Raw genomic sequence first — 24,754 nt, forward strand, 5'->3', positions numbered from 1 at the left:
ATCTGAAACTACGAGTATAATATGACGAATCGAATTTACCAACGTAAGTAATTAAAACAGCCTATAGTGCTTTCATTTTGCACTTTTTTCTTTCAAGTCACCTGTATTTGCAAATGTGAAACTGAAACTGGCAAAACCTATGAAAACTGGTTCAACATGCTGCTATCGTGACACCCTCTCATTACATCCATAAAGTAATAATTAACATGAAAGCTAATAAATTGCTTTTCAAGTTTCAGCAGATTTTTCAACAAGAGAACATGACGTGTTGTTTGAGATGAACATGATCGACGTTTATTATCTTTTCAACTAAGTATATTGAACCTACACGAATGATATGTTTATTAAAGCAGTCGATTTAAAGTACAATTAGATATAAGTTATTACGTTTTGCAAATTATAGGTTCGATTGAGAGCGAGCAATTTCTCCGAGAAAATATCTAATTTACAAAATAATGTATTCGAATTTTGGTAATTTTCAAAATTGACGGTTTTCGTGTTTTAAAACCACTAATAAATTTTTTTTTTTTCGCATTTTCTGGAATTTAAAATAGGTTAAAAATTCGCTTTTGAACTAGTACTCCTATCGAGAAGATGCCCAATAAGCATCAATTAAAATTATATGTCATGAAGTTCAGTTTTCGTTTTTAAAGAGCAAAATTTGCGGAGAAATATGAAAACTCGCTGGAGGTTCCAAAAAGATCAAATTGAGATTATTTTCGAGACGGAGGAAATTTTACGCTCCGTCATTTTGTTTCTATTAGTTTTTTTCGTCAGACCTGCGATTCACCCAAAAAATCTGTTTCTCGTATAAATATTGATTTTTCCGAGACAACCAATTTTTTACTTCAAAAAATGACAATTTTTGGGCAAACGAAAGGTCTAAAGTACCTATAAAATGACAGAAACCCAATTGTAAACCACGAAAGTTTCTATCAAAAAAGTCTAATTGGTGTTTGTGCTAAAAAAGCTCAATCCAAGTTAACGCCAATAAATCACTTTCATGATTCTAATCCGAGAAATTCAAACTATTCGAGAAAAAGAATAACAATTCTATTAAAAAAATTGACCACACAACGCCGTAAATAAATTTGACTAATAAATTTTCTCTGATACATTTACAACACTCGTACATCTTCTCCTCGGGCTCGCCCCTGCTCTCGAATCAATTCATTCATAAATTTCATTTTTTCTCTAGGACAGGAAGAAGAGGAGGGAAATATATACGAGCAATGTACGAGAATTCACGTTTTTCTACGAGTAAGTACGTATAGTGGGTTCGCTATACCGCGAAATTTAATAAGAAAAATATCGTGTACTTTTCTCGTATACGTACATATACCCGAACGTGACCGAAGAGACGTATAAGTCGCGTGTAGTGTACGCTGCTGGTCGAGTCGTAAAGATGATTATTCTTTTTATTTTCTTCATTTCTATCTTCTAAATTTAGCTACCCCCGAAATTAAACAGCACGCGAGATTATACCAATGTACGTGTTTTAGATGGATTCACGAAAGAATATACACTTAGTGGGTCGTAAGATATAATGTACGTAGAACGTAGTAGTACGTTGGTGGATCTTCTCGTACTACATGGAGACCATAGAGAGATTCTTTGAAGAAGAAAAATAATAATAATGATGCGTTACATTAGACGATAAATTTAATAAAGAATTTAAATACGTGATTTTCATAGCTAATTTCTTAATTTTGAACTTAAAAATAATTTAAAAAAAAGTAATAATTAAAATATGATGAGAGATGGTGAAAAGTTTAATGTAAAATGAACGGAATTTTTTTGGCCAAAAAAATGTAGATAATTTCAAAGAAGGAATTATTCCCTAAGCGGAGGAATTTTTGCAGTTTTTCTCTTTTGCTTTTTCTTTTCTCTTCTATCTTATTTTCATTAAAAGAAAGCTACAGAAGTTCTCATTTTCAGACTTTACATTCTCAAAAATAAATTAACGCGCAGGAGATGAGAACATTTCGCGTAGTTTTCATTTGTTTGGCCATTTTTTAAGAATATATGAGGGGAGGGGAGGGAAAAGCTTTTAAAAAATATCTTCACGTTGCGTTTACTCTTTTGAAGTATCGAAATGGAAATGACCTAAATTTACCCTACCTTCTTTTTTTGAATTTAACAAGATAAAACATCATTTCATGTCAATTACCTAGATTTTTTTAAATGATTGCTTTTTAAATTTTACAGTTACTTATTTTTAAAAGATGTTGCAGTTTTTTCAATTTTTTTTTCAAAACTTTTCCAAATTTAAAAAAAAGCTATTTTAGTGAACATTTATTGTTAAAAATCTCCTTTGCATTCACTTTCAAAGATGTCTTCATATAAGCTCATGTTTACATTTTCAGCAATCTAATAGCAAAATCTGGAGTCCTATAATTTTTTGAAATTTTCGAAACAGAAAAGGGACCTCCGGTTACGAAAGGTGATTGAAAATTTCGCAGTCTTTCGAGTACCAAAAAATAATTATGGAGCAAGAAAAAATTTCCGCCAACCGCAACCCCTCCTTTTGCTCCATATGTGAAAAAATCATGGTGTGCAAGGCTGCATTTCTTTCGTCGAAATGTCGACCTCAAATCACAGTGTTATTGGTACTTTTCAAATTCTTAAAATGGCGAGACAGGGTCAAAAATTTTTAAAAATCAACTTTTTGAGTTTTTTTATTGGTTTTCCGCCCCCTCCTTCTCCCTCCCTCCCAATCTTTCACTTTCACATCTGAGAACAGGAAAAACATTTCTGGGGAACAATTATTTTTCGAAAATTTGATGGGAAAATGGAGATAACAATTTGAAATTGAGTCTAAGAACGACCTAGAAATTAGAACATGACTAAAAAAATATTATTTTGTAAAATGTTGAAACTAATGAAAAATTTTGAACTACATATTTTTTTTTAAATTTCAAAACAATTGGACCCAAAAAAGTCTATTATTTAGAAATATAATTAGAAAATAAACTTCAAAACGCTTGGAAAATTTTTAAAAAATAAATAAAAATATTATTTGTAAAAATAAAGCTATTCAATAAAAATTTTGGCATTTTTTCAAAAAAAAATCTAACAAGGGAACCTCTTGAGGTGTCACGCTTCGATTTGAAAGGGACCGCGATTTCCGGAAAGAGCATACGCGTAGTCTAAAACACCCAAAACCAAATTTTCATCTGCTCAAGTTCATTTTTCGATTTTTGGCGAATTTTTGAAGATTTAAAATTGACTGTTTTTGGCGATTTATGCTTTTTTTTAAGCACATACTTGAATCGGTGGGTACGGAAAGGGGCTAAGTCACATTTTCGCATTTTTCAGGAATAACAAAAAACTGATTTATTTGAAAATCAAAAATTTTTGGTAAACATGTTTAAGGTCATTGAAAGAGGACCCCAAGACACAATTTTTAGCACTGTTTAGAAAAAAAAATATTCACGTGCGCCGGCGCTGTTGCTGCCTAAACAAATGGGACTTAGACCCTTTCTGCACCCAATCGACAAAATTTCTTTTGAAATTGCTCGGGCACGAATGGGGCTTGATTCTACATCTAAGTACATCATTTAGACTGCTATCTCGTTTAAATTGACCCAAAACCCCTTTAGTTCTAAGACTTTTTGCCGAAGTTGTTAAATTTTTCATCATTTTTCAGTTCAGAGATTAACTTAAATTTCAAAAAATGGTCTTCTCAAAAATGTTAGTTATTTTTCAAGGAATTTAAAAATTTTTACAAAAAAGTCATAAATGCGGATCCGCCCTTTTTCTGCGCCCTAATACCACTTTCCCGGCAGTTTTGTGGAAATCTGACATCACCAGTCGATCCGTCGTACTTTGAAACCCCTATATCGGTGAAAAAAAAAATTTCCAAAAATGTGACTTGCTCCCTTTCTGCACCCACCAATTCACTTGATCAGTAAAAATGGTCAAAATAAGTCCCAAAACTAATATTCATTACCCAAATCCAAATTTCACGATTTCCAGCCATTCTGGAGCCTCCAGCGCGATTTTTCAATTTCTCCAGAACTTTGAATTTGCTCCAGAAGGCTTAAATATGCAGGTGGGCAGCTAAAAATCGAGACGAGTTTATCTACATATGAGCCGATTTTGGGAGTGACACCTCAAGAGTGGTTTTTGACCAGGTTTTTTCAAGACTAAAAAATTCAAAAAATCAAAAGATAACCATTTGTGAAGAAATTTTTGAAATTTGTGCGAATCGCTGTATTTCTTCAAGAACTAACCTCCGGAGCGCAATTTGGCGCGAGAGTGACACCTCAAAAAACCACTCTTGAAGTGTCACTCTCAAAATCGGCTCAAATGTGGATAAACTCGTTAAACAGGTCGAGTGTGATATACAACTCGATTTTTAGCTGCCCAACTTCATACATATGTATTCACGCCTTCTGGAGCAAATTCAAAATTCTGGAGAAATTGAAAAATCGCGCTGGCGGCTCTAGAATGGCTGGAAATTGTGAAATTTGGATTTGGGTAATAATATTAGTTTTGGGACTTATTTTGACCTTTTTTACTGACCAAGTACGTACTTTTAAAAAAAGCATAAATCGCCAAAAACGGTCAATTTTGAATTTTCAAAAATTCGCCAAAAATCGAAAAATGAACTTGGGCGGCTGAAAATTTGGTTTTGGGGGTTTTGGACTATGCTCTTTCCAAAAACCGCGGTCCCGTTCAAATCGGAGTGTGACACCTCAAGAGGTTCCCTTGTAAGTACATACCTTAAAAAAACCTCACAGGATATTTAATATACAATCTCAGAATCAGCAATATAGGTACAGGATTTTTGCAAGATTTTACAAAATTCTACTTTTTGCTGTAAAATTTGAGTAGAACTGTTCAGTATGGGAGTATTGAGATTTTGTTCGCAATTTTTTTTAAAAAACTAACCCCCCTCCGTAAAAAATACATACTTATTCTTTTGATCACTCGTATCGAAAAAGAACTTCAAAACATATGAGCTGACCAAAACGTATAGGAAATGCAACCTCAGTTGGCTTGTAAATGCTTGAAATGCATTACCTACCTATTGAAAAAAAAAACAAAACTCCAAAATTACCAAAATAAAAAAATTTAATCATCACAGCGTCTTTTGAAGTTCCCAAACACCACATAAATGGGTCAATTTCAATTCTATTACTTACTTCGAATTCAGATTTCAGACCCAAAAAGCCCCTGATTCCTCCTTTTACCTCATAAAACAAGACTCACGTCTCGAGACCACTTCTCATTGATAAAATTTCAATTTACGAAAAAAAAAAATGCATACTAAACCGCTATAAATGGCACTATTACGAGAATAAATTGAGCGAAACTGCAAACCTCACAGTCGACTGCGCAGTCTCTCTCACTTACACTATGGATTCAGTAAAATTCACACCTCGTAAAATCACACCTGACTAATTTCACGACCTGATTTAATAACGCTGATAAGCATCAAAGCACAGAGAAATGCTCACGATGCAGTTGAGGAGATCATGTACCTGCGACGATAAAAATCATAGTTGAAAAATATACGCCATTTCCTACTTCCGGTTGTGAAAAGGAAAAACTCCCCTTTTTTACGGAACCCTGGCAGAATGATACAACATAGAGAGAGAGACGGGCCCGATGCCAAGACTGTACCTTACAACACATGTGTGTTGTGTACAAAATGCATACTGTAGAACAAAGCATTGTGATCTTTTGAGCTATTCCGACCGAGACATTAGACAAGGTGAGATATCGAATCGAACGCGGCCTCAAGTTAAAAATCGATTATTTTTCAATTTGCAAAACCTCCGCAATTAGAAAGTACCGTATGGAATTTATTACGCGTAGATGGCCATAGACGAGATAAATTAATTTTTCGTACAGACTGAACATCTCGTATATAATAATAATAATATTTATATAGAAATTTGTAGGATGATGTCAATTTAAAATTTAAATCTACGAGTATTTCACTGTAACCGGTTTCTTTTAGGTAGTTTATTTTTTTGTTTTTATTTAACACAGACAATAGCACCGTATCGTTTTCGATTTCGAGTAATGTTTATTATTCGAATATTAGGTATGCTTCGTACTGCGTGTGTTTTCAATTAAGAAGTTGAGAAAAAAATTGATTACTGTTTTATAAAATTTTCTTTCAAAGTACAGGTACACACATTTTATGTAACCGAATAAATACAAACCGACGACAGATTGATGGGCTGGAATATTCATTAAATACTCATTGTGACACTTCATCAAATGTTTTCCGACATACATAGGTACCACAAATTAACTGCAATATCCTGCCGTTAAGGTAAGCTATGGTAAACTTTCGACAAAAGATTTCACACTCGAGGGAAAGTTCATTAACATCGCAGCGGTAAAACGATAAATCGCCGGTGTATTTCGGTACCTATATCAATGACAGGCAGTGTTCATTATGCCGACAACACTTCCATGTGCCACTGGGAAGAATTTAAGAGTTTTCGAAACCTTCACATATGTCGAGATTTTTTGACCATGGTCCCTTTATTTATCTCGGATCCGAGTCGGACACATGCGACGAGCGACGACAACGGGTCATTGCAACCCGGAAACACGCAGGGGTTTTCAAAATACCGATGTAATGGGCTTCTTTGTTCGAGGACAGTTTTTAGTTCGAACCCAGTATAACGAACGACTTTTGCTCGAATTTGGGTCATTTCTGATGCACGAATATACCAACAGATAGATCGACGAGAAGGGCGAGACTTTTATTAACGAAAACTGAAACAAAATACTGGATTAATTTTCATCTTACAAACACTGGTAACTTTTAGAATTCTGCTGCTGCTACATAACCTCACGAAAGACGCGAGATACCTATTTATCTCATTGTAATAAAATCACCACGATACCTGATAGTAAGTTCGCCAAATATACCGCGTATATAACACATCGAGAGACAGCATCCCAGGAAGCTCGCTAATAATAACCACCGGTTGGGCTTACATCGTATAAAATACGAGAGTACATAGCGTTAACGTTTTATTTATATTGGTTCGAAGCAGGGTCTATGCCCTTTACTACGTACAGACACGTGTATTTCATACATTTTCGCCTTTTTCAGTGCCAAAAAATTAATGATTAATGTTATCATCGAACAATAGACCCTTCACAAACTCCAGTACGTTTACACCTTCGACTTCGATTCGGATATCATTCGATTCGAACGCTACCATCGCGTTTGAAAATATGGGCCAAGTAAACTAAATCAACCTACACTATTTTTTCACTCCGTATCTCCGTCCGAATAAAAATAAACAAATACATTCTGTCTATAAGCCAGCGAAATTCAAACAACAGCAGTACGAATCACCTCAAACGCCGAATACATACGTATATTATACGATCCGATTACATTTCTGTGTATTCAAAGCGACCGTAATCATGGCCGAAATGTCGAATTCTTACCTAGTTTGATCACATAGATTTATTCCATTTGCACACAACACAGCACTCGAATTAAAAACGATATTATTTAGCACCCCGCACTTTGTTTTAATATTAATTAATCGCCGAAATATTACGCACACGAACATAACTTAAATCACAAGAGCTTTACATTCGGTCGCGAAGAAAATAAACTTTGAAAAACATTAGATAAGTACGAGCAGTGCAGCCAGTAGCTAGCGAGATTGAGAAACGCGGCTCACCCAGTGTGACCAGTTGGCCGGTTTATGAAAGCAAAACGTCGTGTTTCGACTTGCGAATTTCTTGCAAATTTTGATGGTTGATGTTGAATATTCGTGGATGTAATTGATTTTTTTTTTTTAGAATAATAATCGTTTGATTAGATTATTTTTGAATACTTGTGTGAATCTAAACCAGTTGAATTTAGTTTATGATAAATTTTACTCGATCGTTGATCTTAAAATAACTTGACCAGATGAAAAAAAAAAGTAATCTAATTGCTTTCTTTCAGTTGGCAAGAGTTTTTTTCATCATTAGCGTTCATTACTGAATTCCATAATGCACATACCTAGTGTAATTAGCACATTACACGAACAGAAGGATTCGGTTATGTAACGAAACAATAAAACCAAGAGTTAACTACTGTACTACCTTCTATAGATTGTTTTAATCATGATGAACTAGGAGTATAAATTTTATTATCAATTGGTCAAAACAACGAATTGTTTTAGAAAACTTCATTTACATGTTGTAATTTGAAGCTAAACAATTACGTGCTATGTACTTTTGCTCAACTTTGAGGAGTAATCAGGTAGCAACATAGATTCGAGAAGAAAACTTCAAATTTTTTCTTCGAACAAAACAGATGGACAAATTCAAGAATTACGAACCGACCATTACAATACACTTTTCTGCTTTGGTGAAACAGGTCTGAAGAAAGAACGGCGCCAATACGTTTTTAAAAAAAGTCCAATTTTGAAATAACAAGACAACAAGAGTGGAAATGTAAATAAGTAAGGGAGCTAATAAGATTCCACTAGCCTTTGATTTCTTATTATAAGTAAATGTGGATAAATGTGAAATTAATAGATTATTGCCCCTAAAAATAAACCAGTAGGCAATATGCATAATATAAAAAATGAATGTTCGGACATTCTCCAACGTACCTATACTTGAACGTACCGCATTTTAAAGTAAACTTAATAATATACTCTACAGTGAATAATTAACACCATTCAATTCATTTGTGTATTTCACAAAAAAAAAATGTCACATACAAATTTACTGCAATATTGGTAGCGAAATATAATGCAAAAAAGTACAAACATAAGAATCGTATCACTTGAATAATGATCTTTACTACAAGTTAATAACAAAATACTCAGATACGTGTTAACAAAATGAACGACATATAAAACTATAAAAATAAAGGTTAACAAAAGAAGAAAAAAAAATCAGCATTAATAATAAAGAAAAAAAAAACATACATAGGCGAATTGCTACAATATGGTAGAAAAAAAAAAGAAATAAAGAAGAATCGTTGCTCTTTTTTTTGAATAATTCGCAAATGTATATAGAATGGGTAGTACAGGACGTATATGATGAGGTGACGGTGGTAGGATGTAATATATAAGTTAATTTAAGCATTTGAGAAAGCGCAACAAAATCAAGGTATATAAATAACACAGAAAGAATAAAATATAAAATATAATAAACTATATAAAAATAACGATCTATCCGACTAAATGATCTACGTAGATCAATACTGGACATGGACAACACTGCATGCAAATGATATGAAAAAAAAGACGACAAAAAACAAAAAAAAAATTAAAAATACAAAAAAACGTGCAAAAATGCCGATCAAGTGCATTTAAATATTGCTCTCTATATAAGTATATAAAAATTACGTACATAATAAATTTTTCAGCCTTGCGATCGAATTAATAAATCACTACAGTGTTGCCAGGCATCCACGTATGAAAACTTTCACCGCGATTACATTTTCGAATCTTTCTTTACTTTTAAATCATAGTGAAGCTGACTCGATTACAAATCAATTAAACGTTAAATTACTATTTATAGTATGTAACTCGATTTTAAGAAGCACCTCGAATAGTACACTAATAAAAATCTCCCTACAACATTGCTGCGTTAACTTTTTCGACGCTATCGAAATACACTGAAATCTGAACGAGAAAAAAATCTGTATAAATTTGAGCAACATTTAAACAAACGATTAAGGGGAGAAAAAATAACGTACAGTTCAGTTTCAAGTGCGCTATAAAAATACCGTTCTTAGCGTCGATTACAACGTACATCGTAGAAGTGTATAACGTTACGAATTACATGAAAATTAAACATTTAAATACTTTATATCACGTACATTAGCAACTACTCCTAAATCCATACTTTATTTAATGATTTTGCATTAATTTTAAAAGGAACTTTTTCAAAGAAAATTATTGCGATTATGAAATAATAAAAAGGGGTATTTTTATCCATCGAACTTTTCATCATAAACAATATATAAATACAACATTTACATTTTTTTAAAAATTAATAGACAATAAGATAAAATAATATACAGCGCTCTCGTACTTTGTAAACATTGCGTAATAACGTACGTATTTAAAATCAAACTTACAAATTACAACCTACAAAATTTATTCGACTTTATAAAATATTTTTTCATCACCAATTTATAAATTATACGTAGAAGCAATTACGTCGGCATTAATCGCGCTCCAAAGACGGAAAAAATCATTTAAAAAATTTTCATCTCACAGACATTTTTTTTTTTAATTTATAAATTATAACCACGTCACAGTATCGCGGATACATTTCGATTGAATAGTATTTTTTTTTAAATTAAGAAAACACACTACTATAGCACAAATGAAATTCAAATAAAAAATAAAACGAAAAACAAAAAAAAGAAAAAAAGAATCATTTTTTTTCAAATAAATGTTTTGTTCTTCGATACAAGTAAAAAAAAAAAAGTAATAACAAAATTTTTCCGATTCGTATCATATTATGAAATTACAACGCGTTATGTGCAAACAGGATCATTCGAAAAGCGTTGAAAAACCACTTCGAAATCAAACATATATATACATAGTACATAGCGACTGTTGCAAGAATATGCTATTTTCAAAAATATTTCGTTATTTCTAAATGCAATACAATTTATAAAGCGATAATTTTTTTCCTATAAACTACGATACATCGGTCGAAGATGAAGTCTGTTGCGAATTCGATTCGGTGATCGGTTTTCTTTTCACGCCGTTTAGCTTGTCTGTCTGTTCGAAGCATGTGACCGATGATTTACTACTTTCACCTCCATCTTCGTTGGGTGCTTCGATTGCAGATAATGGTAACTCTACAGGAACCCCTGATTGGACTGGCGATGTATTGGTTTCTCTTAAATTAAGTCTCTGAGGTGGTGACCGGTTTGAGAAATTACTACCGGATACTTCGCTATCGTGAACCCTATGAGAAAAAATCATTGAAATAGCTTGATGGAACTACGAAGAATGTTGAATCGCAAATATGGCTTCATACAAAAGATCTTCCAAGATCTCGATTTGACAACTGATTTGTTAATAAGGGAGTAAAAAAGGGCTTTGATTGTGATTTTTAAATTTTTAAATAACACCTTACAATTTTTGTACTCATCAGGAGAGTTAAATTTTGAGATATTCAAATTTTAATCGTCAATTTTAATTCTTCTGTGACTCTGTTCGTTTTTTTATTTTTCAAACTCCACAAATATAGTTACTAAGGTTCAACCAGTTTCGAGATATCAACCTTCAATGTTTGGTTTTTCCATGGAAACTTGTAAACGTTACGAACTGCCCTTTTCCCAACCCTTTGAAAGATTTATATAATGTCATAGAAACGAACAACGCGTTCTGAGGGATTTTAAGAAATGAGGAAATTTCTGCTAATGCCAAAAATACCAGCCCTAATGAGAGTTAATCTAAATCAACTTACTGAAAACGTTCCGATTTGAACCAAGGTATTCGCTGGACACCCTTTACGACCGGCTGCGGAGGATGAATTTCATTTGGTGTAAGTTCTTCAGTTTGCGAACTTTCGCCATCGTCAGATTGCTCGTCCGTATCTCCTTCCTGCGTACAAAACACGTATATAGATAGGCAATTCTTGAAATCTAAGCTCACCCCACCTGCTGGGCATCAAACACAATCCTACTTACCGTATCGGGACAAATTTCCAGCGCTTTTTCCAATGTTTTCTTCGCCGAATTGGATCTCTCCAGTAAATATCCATTCGCAGTATCATTCGAAGGAACCGAACTCGTCGACTGCCAATTAGCATAATTATAAGGCGGCGACGAAACGAAAGGTCTCTGTAATATTCCGAAGTAATACGATTATACTTTGCATTGCAAGGAGTAAAATTCAATTTTTTTTCCTCGAAAACTTACTCTATCTAATTCTTCGTTCAACCATTCGACCGCTTGCCACCATTTTTTCTTCAGATTAGGATCACTGTTGAGCATGTTATGGGCAAGGCGACATTTCGAGAACAACATAACCATGCATTTAATACACTGGTAGGATCTCTTCTGATAATGCGTTTTACTACGAAATGTGATTTCGAACAAACCATCGCGATCTGGTGATAGCCCTAAAGGCGATGTAAGTATCATTATTTTTGACAAAGGGAAATACGTGTTTGCAAACACGAAATTAGCGTTACCTTTTAAAGCGTTCGATATACGATGCTGTTGCCACGAGTCTTCCATACGTAACAATGCCAATAACATTTCGATATGATGTTTTAATTCGTTACAATATGCGAACGCTATATGCCACAGCACTTCGCTCAGGATGGTCTTAGACATGTGCGGATTTTCCCACGAAACGAATTGTAACAATTTTAAAGTATCTTCTGTTAGCTGTACTTCTTCAATCAACTTTTTCACGTAGCTGAAAACATGATCGTAAAAATGAATTAGTGTTATTTACGAGCATAGATTTGAATCAGGAGTAAAAATACGATGCATTATACAGAAGTAGTTCAACTCTTGAGATTTTTTTCAACGGGCAAAGAATTTTCATTTTCTTTGTAATAATAACTCTTTGGTTAAAGAAAACAAAAAAATCAATAGGAAAAAAAGTACCTTATACGATTATATAATATTTCTTGCACTTGAGGTTGTAATTCCATAATGTAAGAATCGTTACTGTACTCAGCATACGGATTAGGTAACATTGGTGCACCCTGCAACGAGAAAATAAAATCACGTAACACATCGAATCCATCAAAATGAAGAACCTCGTTATTCAACTCTCAAATAAGTACTCAAAATGTCCACAAACCTGAAAAGGATTGCACTGACTTCTCACGTCACAGCATCTGATTAACGTTGAAATAACAGCATGGCATTTATTTAATTCGGTATACTGGTACTTAATGGCAGGCCCTGGACCCTCGTCCAGAGTAACCAACAAAAATAAACATGGCACATTCAACTGTGAACAAAAAAAAAATCGATTTGTACACCATTTCTAGAGAATCACTTTCGCATTCCTATTGGTTCATTTACTCACCCTAAGTAACTGCTGTCTTTCGGTGGTACCAAACCCGCAATAAATTTGAAACAGAGTGAAGTAGTGAGAAAGATGTCGACCGTGATCAGATATCTCTTTATTAAGCAACTGCAACGCTGTGATTAGAATCTGATCGCTGAGAGGCGAAGTAGTATCGAAAAATATAGCTGAAACATTCACTTCAATTAGGTCTAATATGCAATTCGTTCAATTGGGCGGGTCACCTAAGACACTTACATGGTGTACTGGACGCGCTGGGTACCGGATCTTTGACCGAATAATGAGCTAAATGAGCAACGATTTTAATAAACGCCGTTCTAACTTCGGCACTCGGGCATGACAGCAAGTATTCGCAAAATCTGCGGACAAACGGTTAAATTTTACTCGTCTATCGATACGATGCCGTTAGAGTTCAACTTTTTCAAACATTTCACTTACCTATGCGGATGCTCTAACAAAATGTTGTACGCGAACCATCTTCGGACCGAGCTGTAACTTTTCAAATGGAAGTTCAACACTTCCCACCAATCAGAAGCTGGTCCTCGTAACGCTTTTTTCGTATGAAATCCGGTATGAAACAGAAACTTTGATACTAACTGAACCGTCAATAAAGATAACTCTTCCATCACCGAATCCTAGAAAAAATGCATTAAAAAAGACGTTATTGCAGGACAACTTGATCGTATTTTCAACTCGACGACGAATTGTAAACATACCGAAAACATATCGCAGGCGTTTTGATGATTCGTGGGCGTGTTGCATATCGCTATGCGTTTCATGAAATGAAAATATTCTTGACTGAATTGATTACGATTATGCATAAATTTAATGTTCTGTCGAATGACACTTTTTTCAATTGGTTCGGGCATTTTCAACAAGCTCAGTCTCGATTCAGCTACAAAAACAAAAAAAAAAAAAAAAAAGTCAATCCAGCATCGTAGAAAAGAAGAAAAAGTCCAATCATCCGTGACTTACACAAAGATAACTGTTTTAAATTATTGACTAGAGGCTCTTCCTGTACATCGAGACGAGTATAAAATAACATATACGCGTTCCACCATCGTTTCTGTCTTCTGTAGCTCATCCTTTTCAGCATTTGATCAAATACCTATGGTTCGTAGTAAAAAATATATGTATTAACTCCGGATAATTAGATTAGAAAAAAATGACCGTATAAAAAGGCAGAGGTTATTACTTCGCCCATATAATCTCCTCCGAAGCACTGCGACTTCATTTCTTCATCGTCTTCCATTTTACATTCGCTGACATCGCCATCATCGAACTTGTACCATTTTGAAGATCCGTCACTATGCCTGCAAATTTCAATCATTTAAAAATGAGTTCCAATGAAACTAGTAGTCTTCGTAGCTCGGAAACTAGGATTACAATTTACCTATGCAAAATATACGAATAATAATGGCCACCGCTGGCTTGTCCGCTGTGAACGACAATACCGGTCAGCTGGTATTTGGTACAAACTTCTTCGATATTATTGCTGTCGGATGAGCCATCCGGTGAAATATTATCACAGTCGATTAATTCTCCTTCAACTTTAGCTAAACCGGAGACTAAAATTTAAAAAAAAAAGTTAAAGTTGAATAAATTGGCATTTTTTTCTCGTCAATAAGAGAAAAAGTTGACTAAGCAGCAGGTAACACATACCGGTATACGGTTCCATATCTAAATTCCTCGGGAATTCAAAATAATCGTTAAATTTAATGGCACAAACTCGTTCGAAATCGTATTCGAACCTCTTCAACTGAATTGTAAGTACTGGAGGTAACTTTTTCACGCATAAACGTTTGACAGTTTCAACCTGTAAGTAAAACAACGCAAATTAAAAACTCGTTCGATGATTTACATTTTTTATACTACGACAAGCTTCGATTAACTACCTTTTTATCGCATTTATCACAGTGATACGCATCAACTCCTTCCAGAAGTTCGCCTTTCACATACTGTTCTAACGAATCTAATAAATTCGAATGGTTTCGCATATCTACGCTGATTACACTAAATGGCTCTTCTCTACAGTATCTAAAATAAGAAAAAAAATACAGATAAACGTTGAGACTTCTATTCGGGAGCTCTAATTTTAATAATTCCGCGAACCAAATTGCTCTACGGTTATTTTGCCAAAATATTCCGGCAAACCTACCTATGAGGACAGCCTTTGCATATTTTCTGGTCCGAAAACGAGCCACCTAACACTTTACTCATGGTTTGCTCGTGATTAAGCGCTTTCAACGCTTCGTCGATGCTTTCGATAAGACTCATGAAAAATTCTACCGCATCCTGCTGCTCTCGTAAATTGACCGGTTCGCCTTGAAGTCTACAAAACCATTTCGAGTAGTACAATTTTCATCGCAAATCATTCACTTGAATTAAAAATACACCCAACATACCGGAAATTCCTCCATAATCCTTTCGGTACGTAGTATTGCAATTTACTGCACGCCAAATGCCCGAAAATAGCTTGAACTTCTTTCAATATATTAATATTGTACTTTTTGCGAGCATCGTCGACGCTACATTTCTCATCTCCATCAACAGTATCAACCGGACTTTGCTGTGAAAACAAAAAATGTAAAATGTAAAATTTTCCAGAAGGAAGGAGGAAAAATGAAACGTCCAATCAAGACAAACTATGTACATACATCCAAATCATATCTATCTTCGCCAGAAAAATCTTCATTCGGATCGGTAGCTGCACCTTCGGCGGCGAGTATATTAACTCGGATACTCTCCACCATGTATAACTGTTGAATCACAGAATTCATATAACACGTAGCACCTGCGTTTTTCAATCCGGCGAAACCAGTCAGTGGACGAGGACCGACAGGCGGTAAATAATCCCATTCGACCAAAGGAGCATCACGATCTGAAAATATAAATTCAGTAAGATATTTTTTCAAGATAAAATTCGGCGAATGGGTCAAAAGTACGTACCGGAATAGAACATATCACAAAGCATTTGTACGACTAGCCTTAAATTCGACGCGCAACCCATACATAGTGTGACTAGCAAATCAAAAGCCGAATCTAAAGACTGAGGCGTATTACACACAGGTATTGCTCTTTCCAAAACAGTTTCTTTAGTCTTTTCAAAATGCAGCATTTGTTTGGACGCCGGAAATATGAAATCTTCGATTAGCTCCTAAAATTAACCAATGATTAGTATTCAGATTTAGTTTTATTATTTAATTGAATAATCGACGAAAAAATTCAGATTTACTTTGACTAATTTCACCGAACTGTTCTCGTCCGAACCGTAAAAGTACTTCTTTTCCGGGGACATGCATCTTAATAATTCTTTCGTGATGCCTAAATGTCCTTCCAGCAATATTTCATCAACCAACAAAGTACCAGACCTTTTTACGTTATCCTAAAACATGAAAAATTAATGAAATTTCATCAACCGAATAAATTTTAATCTTCATGTGAATATTTTTCTAACAGTAACATAAAACGTCAGCTATCATCTCTAAAAATCTTTTTTTCTTACCTTCACCATCTTTAACCACGCAATTTCGGAATTCAACAATTCTTCAATGTTGGGTAGGATACATTCTCGTTGCTGAACAACGCTAATCAATCGGCACAGTAACTAAAGACGAAAGAAAACTCGATAAATAACACGAATACAATAGCTAAATAATTTCGTAAATTCACTTCAATCTTCAATGCAACTTACATGAAAATATTCAAACGCACTAGATCCATTTTCGGTTACGATATCTTTATTCAAAACGTTGAATAATAATGAAATACAGTTCAACAAAGGCGGCTGACTATGCGAGAAGGACATCATAAGTAATATCTGTTCGCTAGCGAAATAGCGAATAGCTCTGCGAAAGGATAAACGCGACGATCGATATAAAATTATTCCTCAAAATGAACTACAACTAGTTGCACAGATTACTAACCGGTTACGCGCAATCAGAACCAAATCGATGATGAAATGTGGCCATAATTTCTCGCCGTGTAAATTATCCAACGCGAGTCTATTCAATATCATGCATATTGGTAACAATTCCAAGGCTTCTCTGCAAACTAAACAAGAAAAACCACCAAGTTGAAGCAAAAATTTAAAAATGTACGAAGGTCGATTTAAATCTACGTTTATTTTACCTAAAACGTCTTCTTCTTCGGGTTCGTTCTCTTGGAGAGCAACATGTAACATGTCAGTTCCAGCCGAATCGACCAAAAGTTGCATATTACCGCCGGCACACGCCCAAGCCAATCGTATTATGGCGCGAATGGTCTCTAGTCGAGGTATACTGCATTTAACACCTTCGTCGATGATAGAAGAATGAAATTCAATGCAGCGTGTATTCATATAAACCTATAAAATCATTTAAATCGTCAATACCTTTTCATTCATTCTTTTGCTGTTTTTTAAAACTGAATTATTGTATTACCTCGTCAATGAACTTCTGAGCAACTTTACAAGCCACCAAGCTACGAACAGCCGAATCGGTACTATGGATAGGTAACGAGTAGAACGCATCTTTGATCAATATAAGGGCGTTATTCGTCGCAAAACCATCTTCGCTCTGGGGACTCGATTCGATCAAATAATTTCTAGAACTTTCAGCCACCTTATACGCGATATGTCCAACAACCGAAAGTAACACGTAGCAGATTTTCAATACGGTAAGAAACGCCGCTCTGAAACACCAAATATCCATACAAACTGTTTTAGTAAACCGAACACACAGAGCTGAGAAAAACAGTAGTATCTGAATCAAAATACCGTTTAGTGGCGACATCGGCACGAGGTAGAAAATTATTCTTGGTCAACATTTCAAGCGCAACCTGAGCTTTATCGCTGCACAGAAAGGCAAATTGAAAATCGACTGTTTTGTCCGTTTGTGGATCATATGTGGGCATCAGTAACGTATATAGCACCTGAAATGAAAGTTTCTCGTAGATAATTCAACACAAATATGTAGTCTAACTACGATAAAGGATACGTACTTCGATGTTATATAACACTTGCGAAGGAGAAGGTCCAAAGAACATTGATTCCAAGGTTGGTAATTGCACCGATTCATCTTGCGGGTCGATTTCAGGATTGCAAAATAAGATCTGTAATACATTTTTCTGCTCGGTTGAAATGTTTTTTAGAATCATAGACGACAAATCGAGTGATTTGTACTTACGTATAAATTCTCCACTGTGTTTTGATCAGGTGGAATAATTCTGAGGATATTTCTGGCAGCATCGCGTAGATCCGAATCGCCTAGTTCCGAACCTCGATCGGCGATTTGAAAAAAGAACTGGGTGTATTGTTCGTTACGCGATATAATCTAAGAAAACAATATCCGAGCATTAATAATAAATCGAAGATAGGGCAATCGTTTAGCAGAAACGTCCAATTATACTCACCACGCCAGGTAAGTACATTTCATCTTCATTTGGAGATAAATCTAACGCATGGTGCGGTGAACCAGTCGAACTATCGGAACTGCTATCGGGTGAACTAACCAAATTACCACTTCCTTGCACGAGCTTTGCTGTCAATAACTAAACCAAGCAAAAAATCGATCAATTAATTTCGATACTAAAAACGTAACCGGTGGAATAACTACCAGTTTCGTTCTAATAATACGAAATCGACCAGCTCCTTTAAAATTGTCTCATTCTAATAGGAAAAAAATGAGAAGTCTAATGTTTTTCTAGGATAGATAGGATTGACACCTCACCCATTTGTAATTTAGAGAACAATTTATTCCGTTGGACAGAACATCTGCATCACACTGCACACCGGAAATGAGTTCACTTACCGATTTATCTTTAATAGCAGGGATATCCGATATCAGTCTTTTATCGTCAATTGGGTCCAACATTTCTCCGTTCGCGTACAATTCTACTTTCAGATTATTCGAAATCGATTTCAATTTACGCAATATCTGTTTCCTCAAACATCCGACAGTCATATTTCCGTGCAAAACTAATTCTATCTCATCGGGTTGTCGTCCGGTATTGGCGAATCGCACGATTAAAGCTACATGTTTTCCTCGTCCGGCTCTGTAGTCACACGAAAATAAGCAATTAATCATTTTCCAACTGGGTAGTTCCCTTTCAACTTGACAAACTTACCTGTACAAAGGTAACAGTTTCCTTTCGGATGCGAAGTTATTATCACATTCGTTAATATACTCGTATAAGACTCTCAAGATACGACACATCCTGACAGATTCTTTACGTATTGGATTCTTGACAGGACCTTCGTTCGATTCCATACACGAGCTATCTTGCTTGCTTAATATACTTATGGTATCGTATAAGGCTCTCAGACGATTGATACACTCAGATATATGGTTATCATGAAAATCACACAACGACGTTTGCAAACGAGGGCCTAAATTCGTGTTCACCTCTTTTAATAATTCTATAGCTCGATTTGCGATCGCGTCACCGCCATAAGTAAGCACCTATTCAAAATAACGAAACAAAATCATTCATTACGAAGAATTTCAAATCACTGCGAACAAATCATACGGTACGTACCCTCCATAAATATTCAGTTCCAATTAAATCAAGATCGTCAGTCTGATAATCTCTTCTTTTCTGGCGTAATTTTCCTTCTTTTGAATTGACAGTTTTGAAAAATCGTTCGAAACATTTCATACCGCTTTCCGTCAGCTGAGCAGGGTCAAATTGTAGAACATTACTCTCAAAAAAGTCTTTGTAAATGTCCGGTTCCAGGTCTGGAATTTCACCCATGATTTTTGAAAACCACTTGAAGCATGCTTCTCTATCGCAATCAAATACGTTCTTTTCAGCCAAGCACTCCCAAATTTGACGTGCTTGCTCGTTACAAAGACATAACCTGCCATCCTGAAAAGTAATATCAAAGGTATTAGATATACAATACGAAATATTAAATAAAACACGATTTACGTTAGATCTATTTGTAAAAAAAAAATACCTTTAGCAAAAATCTTAAGAAAGAAAGTCTCTCTTGAACTTGTTGAATATGATTATAACGTTTGTCTGGGTAATAAGTGCTGGGATCAAGATCTGGATGATCTGAAAACACGACAACAAGCATTATTTCAATTACCTGAGGAGAATAAATAATTAACTCGACAAAATAATACATACCTTTGACAACTTGTCTCACAGATTCGATATAAGAAGCCAGATTTTCAGTTACCAAAACAATTAAAGAATACTGACGTTGCAATTTTTCAATAATCTCTTGCCTTTAAAAAAAAATATATACGATAAATTCGTCGTTCTGACGCCAACGCCGATCATTAAATAACATTATTACCTATGAAATACATGCTGCCTTTGAGTATGCCCGATATTTGAAGAGGGTTCGTACAAGCTGCAGATATCTTTAATCAATTTCAAAGCTGGCAATACCCAATTACTCTCGTTCTTCAATTCTTCGACGCATTTATTAATCCACGATGTTTTTTGTACGTCTCGATCTTGCGAACAGCTGTAGTCCAAAATTTTCACATGGGCTGATAGCGCTTGATCCAGTATTTCAGGTAGTACATCTTCTTTGTGAGCCAAATTCCAAAACAACGTTAAAACCTTCTGCGCCATGACACCATCTTTATCGTCTTCAGCCAGCCGCCTTATCAACTCGAGCAATTTTTCCGTCTGCTTTTTATTCGCCGTTGACCAACTCGCCTACAAGTTTAGAAAATAATTTATAAATCTGACGCTGCAAAGACGCTACTCCTCGTAGGAATTCAATACGCACTTGAAAACATCCAAAAAGATGATCGAGTTGTTCCGGCGAGAAATCCCACGCTAACTTGGCCAATAAATCATGAACGTTTTTCACAATCGCATCGTGTTTGCCAGACTGAGCAGCCCATACCGCATCCAAATCCTCTAACGTGAGAGCTTTTTCCTTGATGATAAATCGAAGAATTTTTTCCAATTTTTCAACGTATTGAGGCTGGTGCAACGAGTCACGAAGAACAATCTCCAATACGTTATTCTCCTTGATCCATTTCTGCGTGAAAAAAATTACAACAGCGGTTATCATATATTTTCATCATATTACGTACATTATCGGGGAAGAAAGTTGTTTACCGCCATCCTTTCTGAAGTCAACCATTCTTCGTTTTCATGATCCATACTACTGTGTCGATTTGGAAAATACGATATTCCTGCGATCAACTTGTTAACTTCGTTCAACGCGTTCATTTTACCATTAAACGACGAAATTTGCAGCAATCTAGAAAATATTCCAGTACAGTTAATCGAGTTGCAGAGATTCTCTTTCAAACGAGATGAGTTTGTATTACCTCAACAGCATTTTCAATCTGAACATTTCGAACTCGCGCATTTTTTCTTCCTGATTAGGTACACGTGACAGTAAGCAGCGACATGATCGAATGATGGTCGATATTACGTCATTTTTCGATTCATTTTTCACTTCACGTTTCAGTTCTTCATCGGTTAAATTTTTCAACGCCTCTGGTATCATTTCCTGAACCGAAACAAAACCGTAGATAACAAAAAAAACCTCACCGAATACGAGATGCTCTAAGATACGTACAATAATCGGTAAAAAATACGTAGCGATTGTATGAACGGTAAGTAATTCGTGACAGAACCCAAACGGTCTGATTAATGCAAATACAACTGGAATTGTCAATGGTTTTCCACTCTTAAATCTATCCAGCAATCCTTGGAAACCACCATGTTCGCCGAATCTGCAATTGTGAATTTAATTTAGAGAAAAATGACTTCGTAAATGACAATCTTTGAAATAATGCACTGACTTATTCAGCATATCGACTAGCCAACCCCTCGAAGGCCTGGTATCTAAGGCAGGCCTTGCAAAAAGATAATCATCCGGGTACGTTTGTCCAATAGAAATCGTTTCCGAAGGACGCATAGCATTCACGGTATGAAATCTGCAATCCAAAGTATTGTTATTTGGGATATAATCTGGTTTAAACGACGTTCTCTCGATACTTACTTATTGCAAGGATTTAAAACCAAGGCTAATAAATCTAGCAAAGGAAGCCAATCTTCTTTAATTTTCAATGCGCATATTTCTATGAAACGTAAACAATTATCGTATATACAATGGTGAATAGTGTATTTCCAGCCTCCAACTGCTTCATCGGTCATAATCTTGTTGATACATATCGCCATCGAGTCGCGAAAAAATCTCTGACAAGCTTCACTTTTGCTATCTTCACCTGTCACGTTGAATCGTGTAATTAGTATATATCATGCAAATTAGTAAAATTACCCAATTGGGGCCGCAGATGCACGTCTTATCGTAAAAATAACTCATAAGATATGAACAGTATTACTTCTCAAATATACTATCAGTCGTCAATTTAATGAAAAAAACATACCAGTACGGCATAATTCTATGGCAGCATCCAATAAAATTTCTAGCTCTTGTTCAGGCAGCACCGGTATCACCCATTTTGTATTATTTATTTTATCTTCTAATGAAGCCAATTGATTATGAGGAAACGACGGATCTTCTTTAAAAGGCGGGAATTCATTCTGTTCGGCAGGAAAGGTAGACGATCCACAGGAGCACGGAGCTGCTGAGCTATCATCTTTCTGTTCTGCATTGTTATCACCGACTGGTTGGTCGGGTAAATGAGGTCCATACCCGGTATATTCTGCACTGCTGGGACTCCCGCCGATACCAGGTATGTGTGTAGGAGCTTGGTGTAAACTCTGTTGAAAAATATTCGATAAGTTATCACATATCCAATATACTGAATTCATACGAAGTACTCGTAGTTACCGTAATTTCATTGGCTTCATCGGGTGATTGCAGTCCAACACCTTGGGCTTGAGTTACAATAGTCATTATACAATTAACAATTAAGTTTCATTTATCTGCGAACAAAAAAAATATCGATACATGTAAAATACTAATCCTCGTCTCATCTAAACGTAAACAGTTGAATCGTTACACTAAAAACACAATGTCAAACATTTCCATCGATGGGAAGTATTTATCAAGTAGGTGATCGACAAGTTTCGAATGGTTATGATTTTAACAGCGATATTATCGAGATCACAACACTATTCAAAATGATGATGGTAAACAGATAAAATTAAAAGGTGAGTCATTTCGTAGCGATATCTTCGCGTTAAAATGCACTCAACGCAGATTTTGTTTACCTCAACATATTTTCAAGTCGATAATACTAGTGAACCATGCTTACTCGTAATTTTTTTCAGAGACACCGCGTAACTTTGTGCAAGATACCCAACTCGATGTTTCGGATCAAGATTATATGAAACTAAAATGTATCGATGATTTCCGTTCTTTTCGCATCCAAACCGTCATCGGCGATGCAAACAGAACAAGGTAACACACCACCGGTCAATGTTCGACATTTAAGAGTGCCATACATACGACGGATTACGTTGATACGGCGATACTTCGGTTTCAAGTTATGGGTTGTAAATTTACGCATACGACTTAGAATTACTCTAGCATAATCGAATATTCGACTTCACATTAAAATAAAATGAACTAATACCTTGAAATCAGCTGTACATATAATTCACAACATTTTACAACTCTTTTAATCAGTAAAAAATCTTTGGAAAGACCACAACAAAAACATCTTTTTATGATCGAGAATAACGCACAGATAAATTTACGAAGAAAACTGTCAAAAGATTCAACAAAATTTACGTTACATGCGTAGTGTATTTCCTTGATGCAGAAATGTGGTATAATTGAAATTAAATGAATGAAAGTTTTATACCTACTCGAGTTGAAATCGATACGATACAATTTGAAAAAGATCTACAAATTTGTTTCATTCCATGTTGTTATGCAGAATTTTTTTGAAATCTGTAATCAAAAACATCAGTCTTTTGCTTTGATGGACATGGAGACTCGATTTTTTTTTGTAATGTCAATTTGTCAATAAGTATGACTACAATGTTATTTGGTGATCGAATGTGTTTTTTTTTTCAATTTATTTTTATTTTTTTCAAGCTGTTTTCAAGAACGAGGTTTGAATTTGAATTTCATTTCACTGAAGTCAAAACTGTCAAACTGAGAAAATGAGCAATATTTTGAGGTTCAAGTTGTCACTTTTTCATCTTTCCTTATCCCACTGTCTATCCTCATCTTATTCAAATTTCAATAATTACTCAGCCTCAGCAGTTTGAAATTTGATTTGAATTAGCTGGATTCTGGATGGATTACGTCTTCATACTTGAGTGGAGTATGGAGATAGGAATACCAATTACGAATAATACGATTGCTGAAGGATTGATCATTCATAATAATTGCTTAGATTCGCAAATTTTATTTTAAACGGACTCAAGAGCCTAAGAGTCTCAACTGCCAAGCTCAAGAAAACTAAGACAAAGCCTTTAACAACATCAAAACCTAATGTTTTTTCTTTTCTCTGCCTCAAAGATTCGGATAGTAGTACGTATAGTAGACCTTATAAAGGCTAGACAGACACAGACACAGTAGGTAGGTACAGCCACTACATTGTTTTGAAAAGAAAGGGGGAAAAAAGAACCAGTGACACGACGACACGAGAAATAATTACAGTCATTTTCGATTTTTGTTAATTTGTTTTAATGTTGTAGCTTTTGTAGCCGTAGCCAGTAAATAGGTTATTTCTCTCAAAGTTGTGTATATAGCAAAATTATTATAATTTATAGAAAGTAGAAATATAAAATTAAAAGTCGTTGAATTTTCTGAGTCTATCCAAAATAAAATCTCATCAAGTATGCTATTTGGTAAAAATTGC

The 24,754-nt window shown here is 35.0% G+C and overlaps 2 protein-coding genes across 11 annotated transcripts in view; both read right to left on the minus strand.

Annotated features, from left to right (window-relative positions):
* The window catches only part of LOC135849037 (uncharacterized), a 59,446-nt gene extending 51,831 nt beyond the window's left edge, over positions 1-7,615 (minus strand). Inside the window, exon 1 of one of the 2 annotated variants that reach the window (XM_065369176.1) lies at positions 7,432-7,614. The gene's annotated coding sequence lies outside the window, so the exon portion shown is untranslated. Of the gene's footprint in view, positions 1-7,431 lie in introns of both variants that reach the window. The other variant, XM_065369177.1, reaches the window with a different exon arrangement.
* Positions 7,616-8,665: 1,050 nt separating this feature from the next.
* On the minus strand, positions 8,666-23,876 carry faf (ubiquitin carboxyl-terminal hydrolase-like faf). Of its 9 annotated transcripts, none has more exons than XM_065367219.1 (46): positions 23,751-23,867; positions 23,516-23,647; positions 22,768-22,862; positions 22,361-22,697; positions 21,973-22,198; positions 21,773-21,907; positions 21,547-21,703; positions 21,293-21,477; positions 21,078-21,222; positions 20,740-20,997; positions 20,296-20,666; positions 20,124-20,224; positions 19,948-20,048; positions 19,527-19,856; positions 19,116-19,450; positions 18,800-19,043; positions 18,402-18,539; positions 18,176-18,322; positions 17,991-18,101; positions 17,767-17,921; positions 17,432-17,681; positions 17,142-17,355; positions 16,937-17,063; positions 16,705-16,858; positions 16,516-16,617; positions 16,246-16,395; positions 15,960-16,167; positions 15,668-15,891; positions 15,416-15,579; positions 15,169-15,342; positions 14,906-15,047; positions 14,673-14,826; positions 14,404-14,578; positions 14,206-14,323; positions 13,986-14,118; positions 13,727-13,905; positions 13,449-13,645; positions 13,248-13,369; positions 13,011-13,189; positions 12,780-12,932; positions 12,581-12,681; positions 12,157-12,386; positions 11,882-12,084; positions 11,651-11,803; positions 11,428-11,564; positions 8,666-10,923 (listed from the first exon to the last, which is right to left on the minus strand). In XM_065367219.1, exons 3-46 carry the CDS (start codon positions 22,831-22,833, stop codon positions 10,650-10,652), a joined length of 7,959 nt encoding a protein of 2,652 aa, XP_065223291.1. In that variant the 5' UTR covers positions 22,834-22,862; positions 23,516-23,647; positions 23,751-23,867; the 3' UTR covers positions 8,666-10,649. The 9 variants fall into 9 exon arrangements, with proteins under 9 accessions (XP_065223291.1, XP_065223289.1, XP_065223298.1 ...); XM_065367217.1 differs by having other exon boundaries at positions 23,747-23,850; XM_065367226.1 differs by having other exon boundaries at positions 13,011-13,177; positions 23,747-23,848.
* Between the last annotated feature and the right edge of the window lie 878 nt (positions 23,877-24,754).

The sequence above is a fragment of the Planococcus citri genome, chromosome 5 (assembly GCF_950023065.1).
Source record: "Planococcus citri chromosome 5, ihPlaCitr1.1, whole genome shotgun sequence".
Classification (NCBI taxonomy): Eukaryota; Metazoa; Arthropoda; class Insecta; order Hemiptera; family Pseudococcidae; genus Planococcus; species Planococcus citri.

Bases quoted from the DNA above. Each gene is read 5' to 3' on its own strand.
- faf (XM_065367222.1), bottom strand. From the start codon at position 22,833: ATGACTATTGTAACTCAAGCCCAAGGTGTTGGACTGCAATCACCCGAT. The intron at 21,704-21,772 runs GTCAGTGCATTA...TCACAATTGCAG, and splicing joins CTAGTCGATATGCTGAATAA to ATTCGGCGAACATGGTGGTT. The intron at 14,579-14,672 runs GTATGTGTTACC...TTTAAATTTTAG, and splicing joins AGATATGGAACCGTATACCG to TCTCCGGTTTAGCTAAAGTT.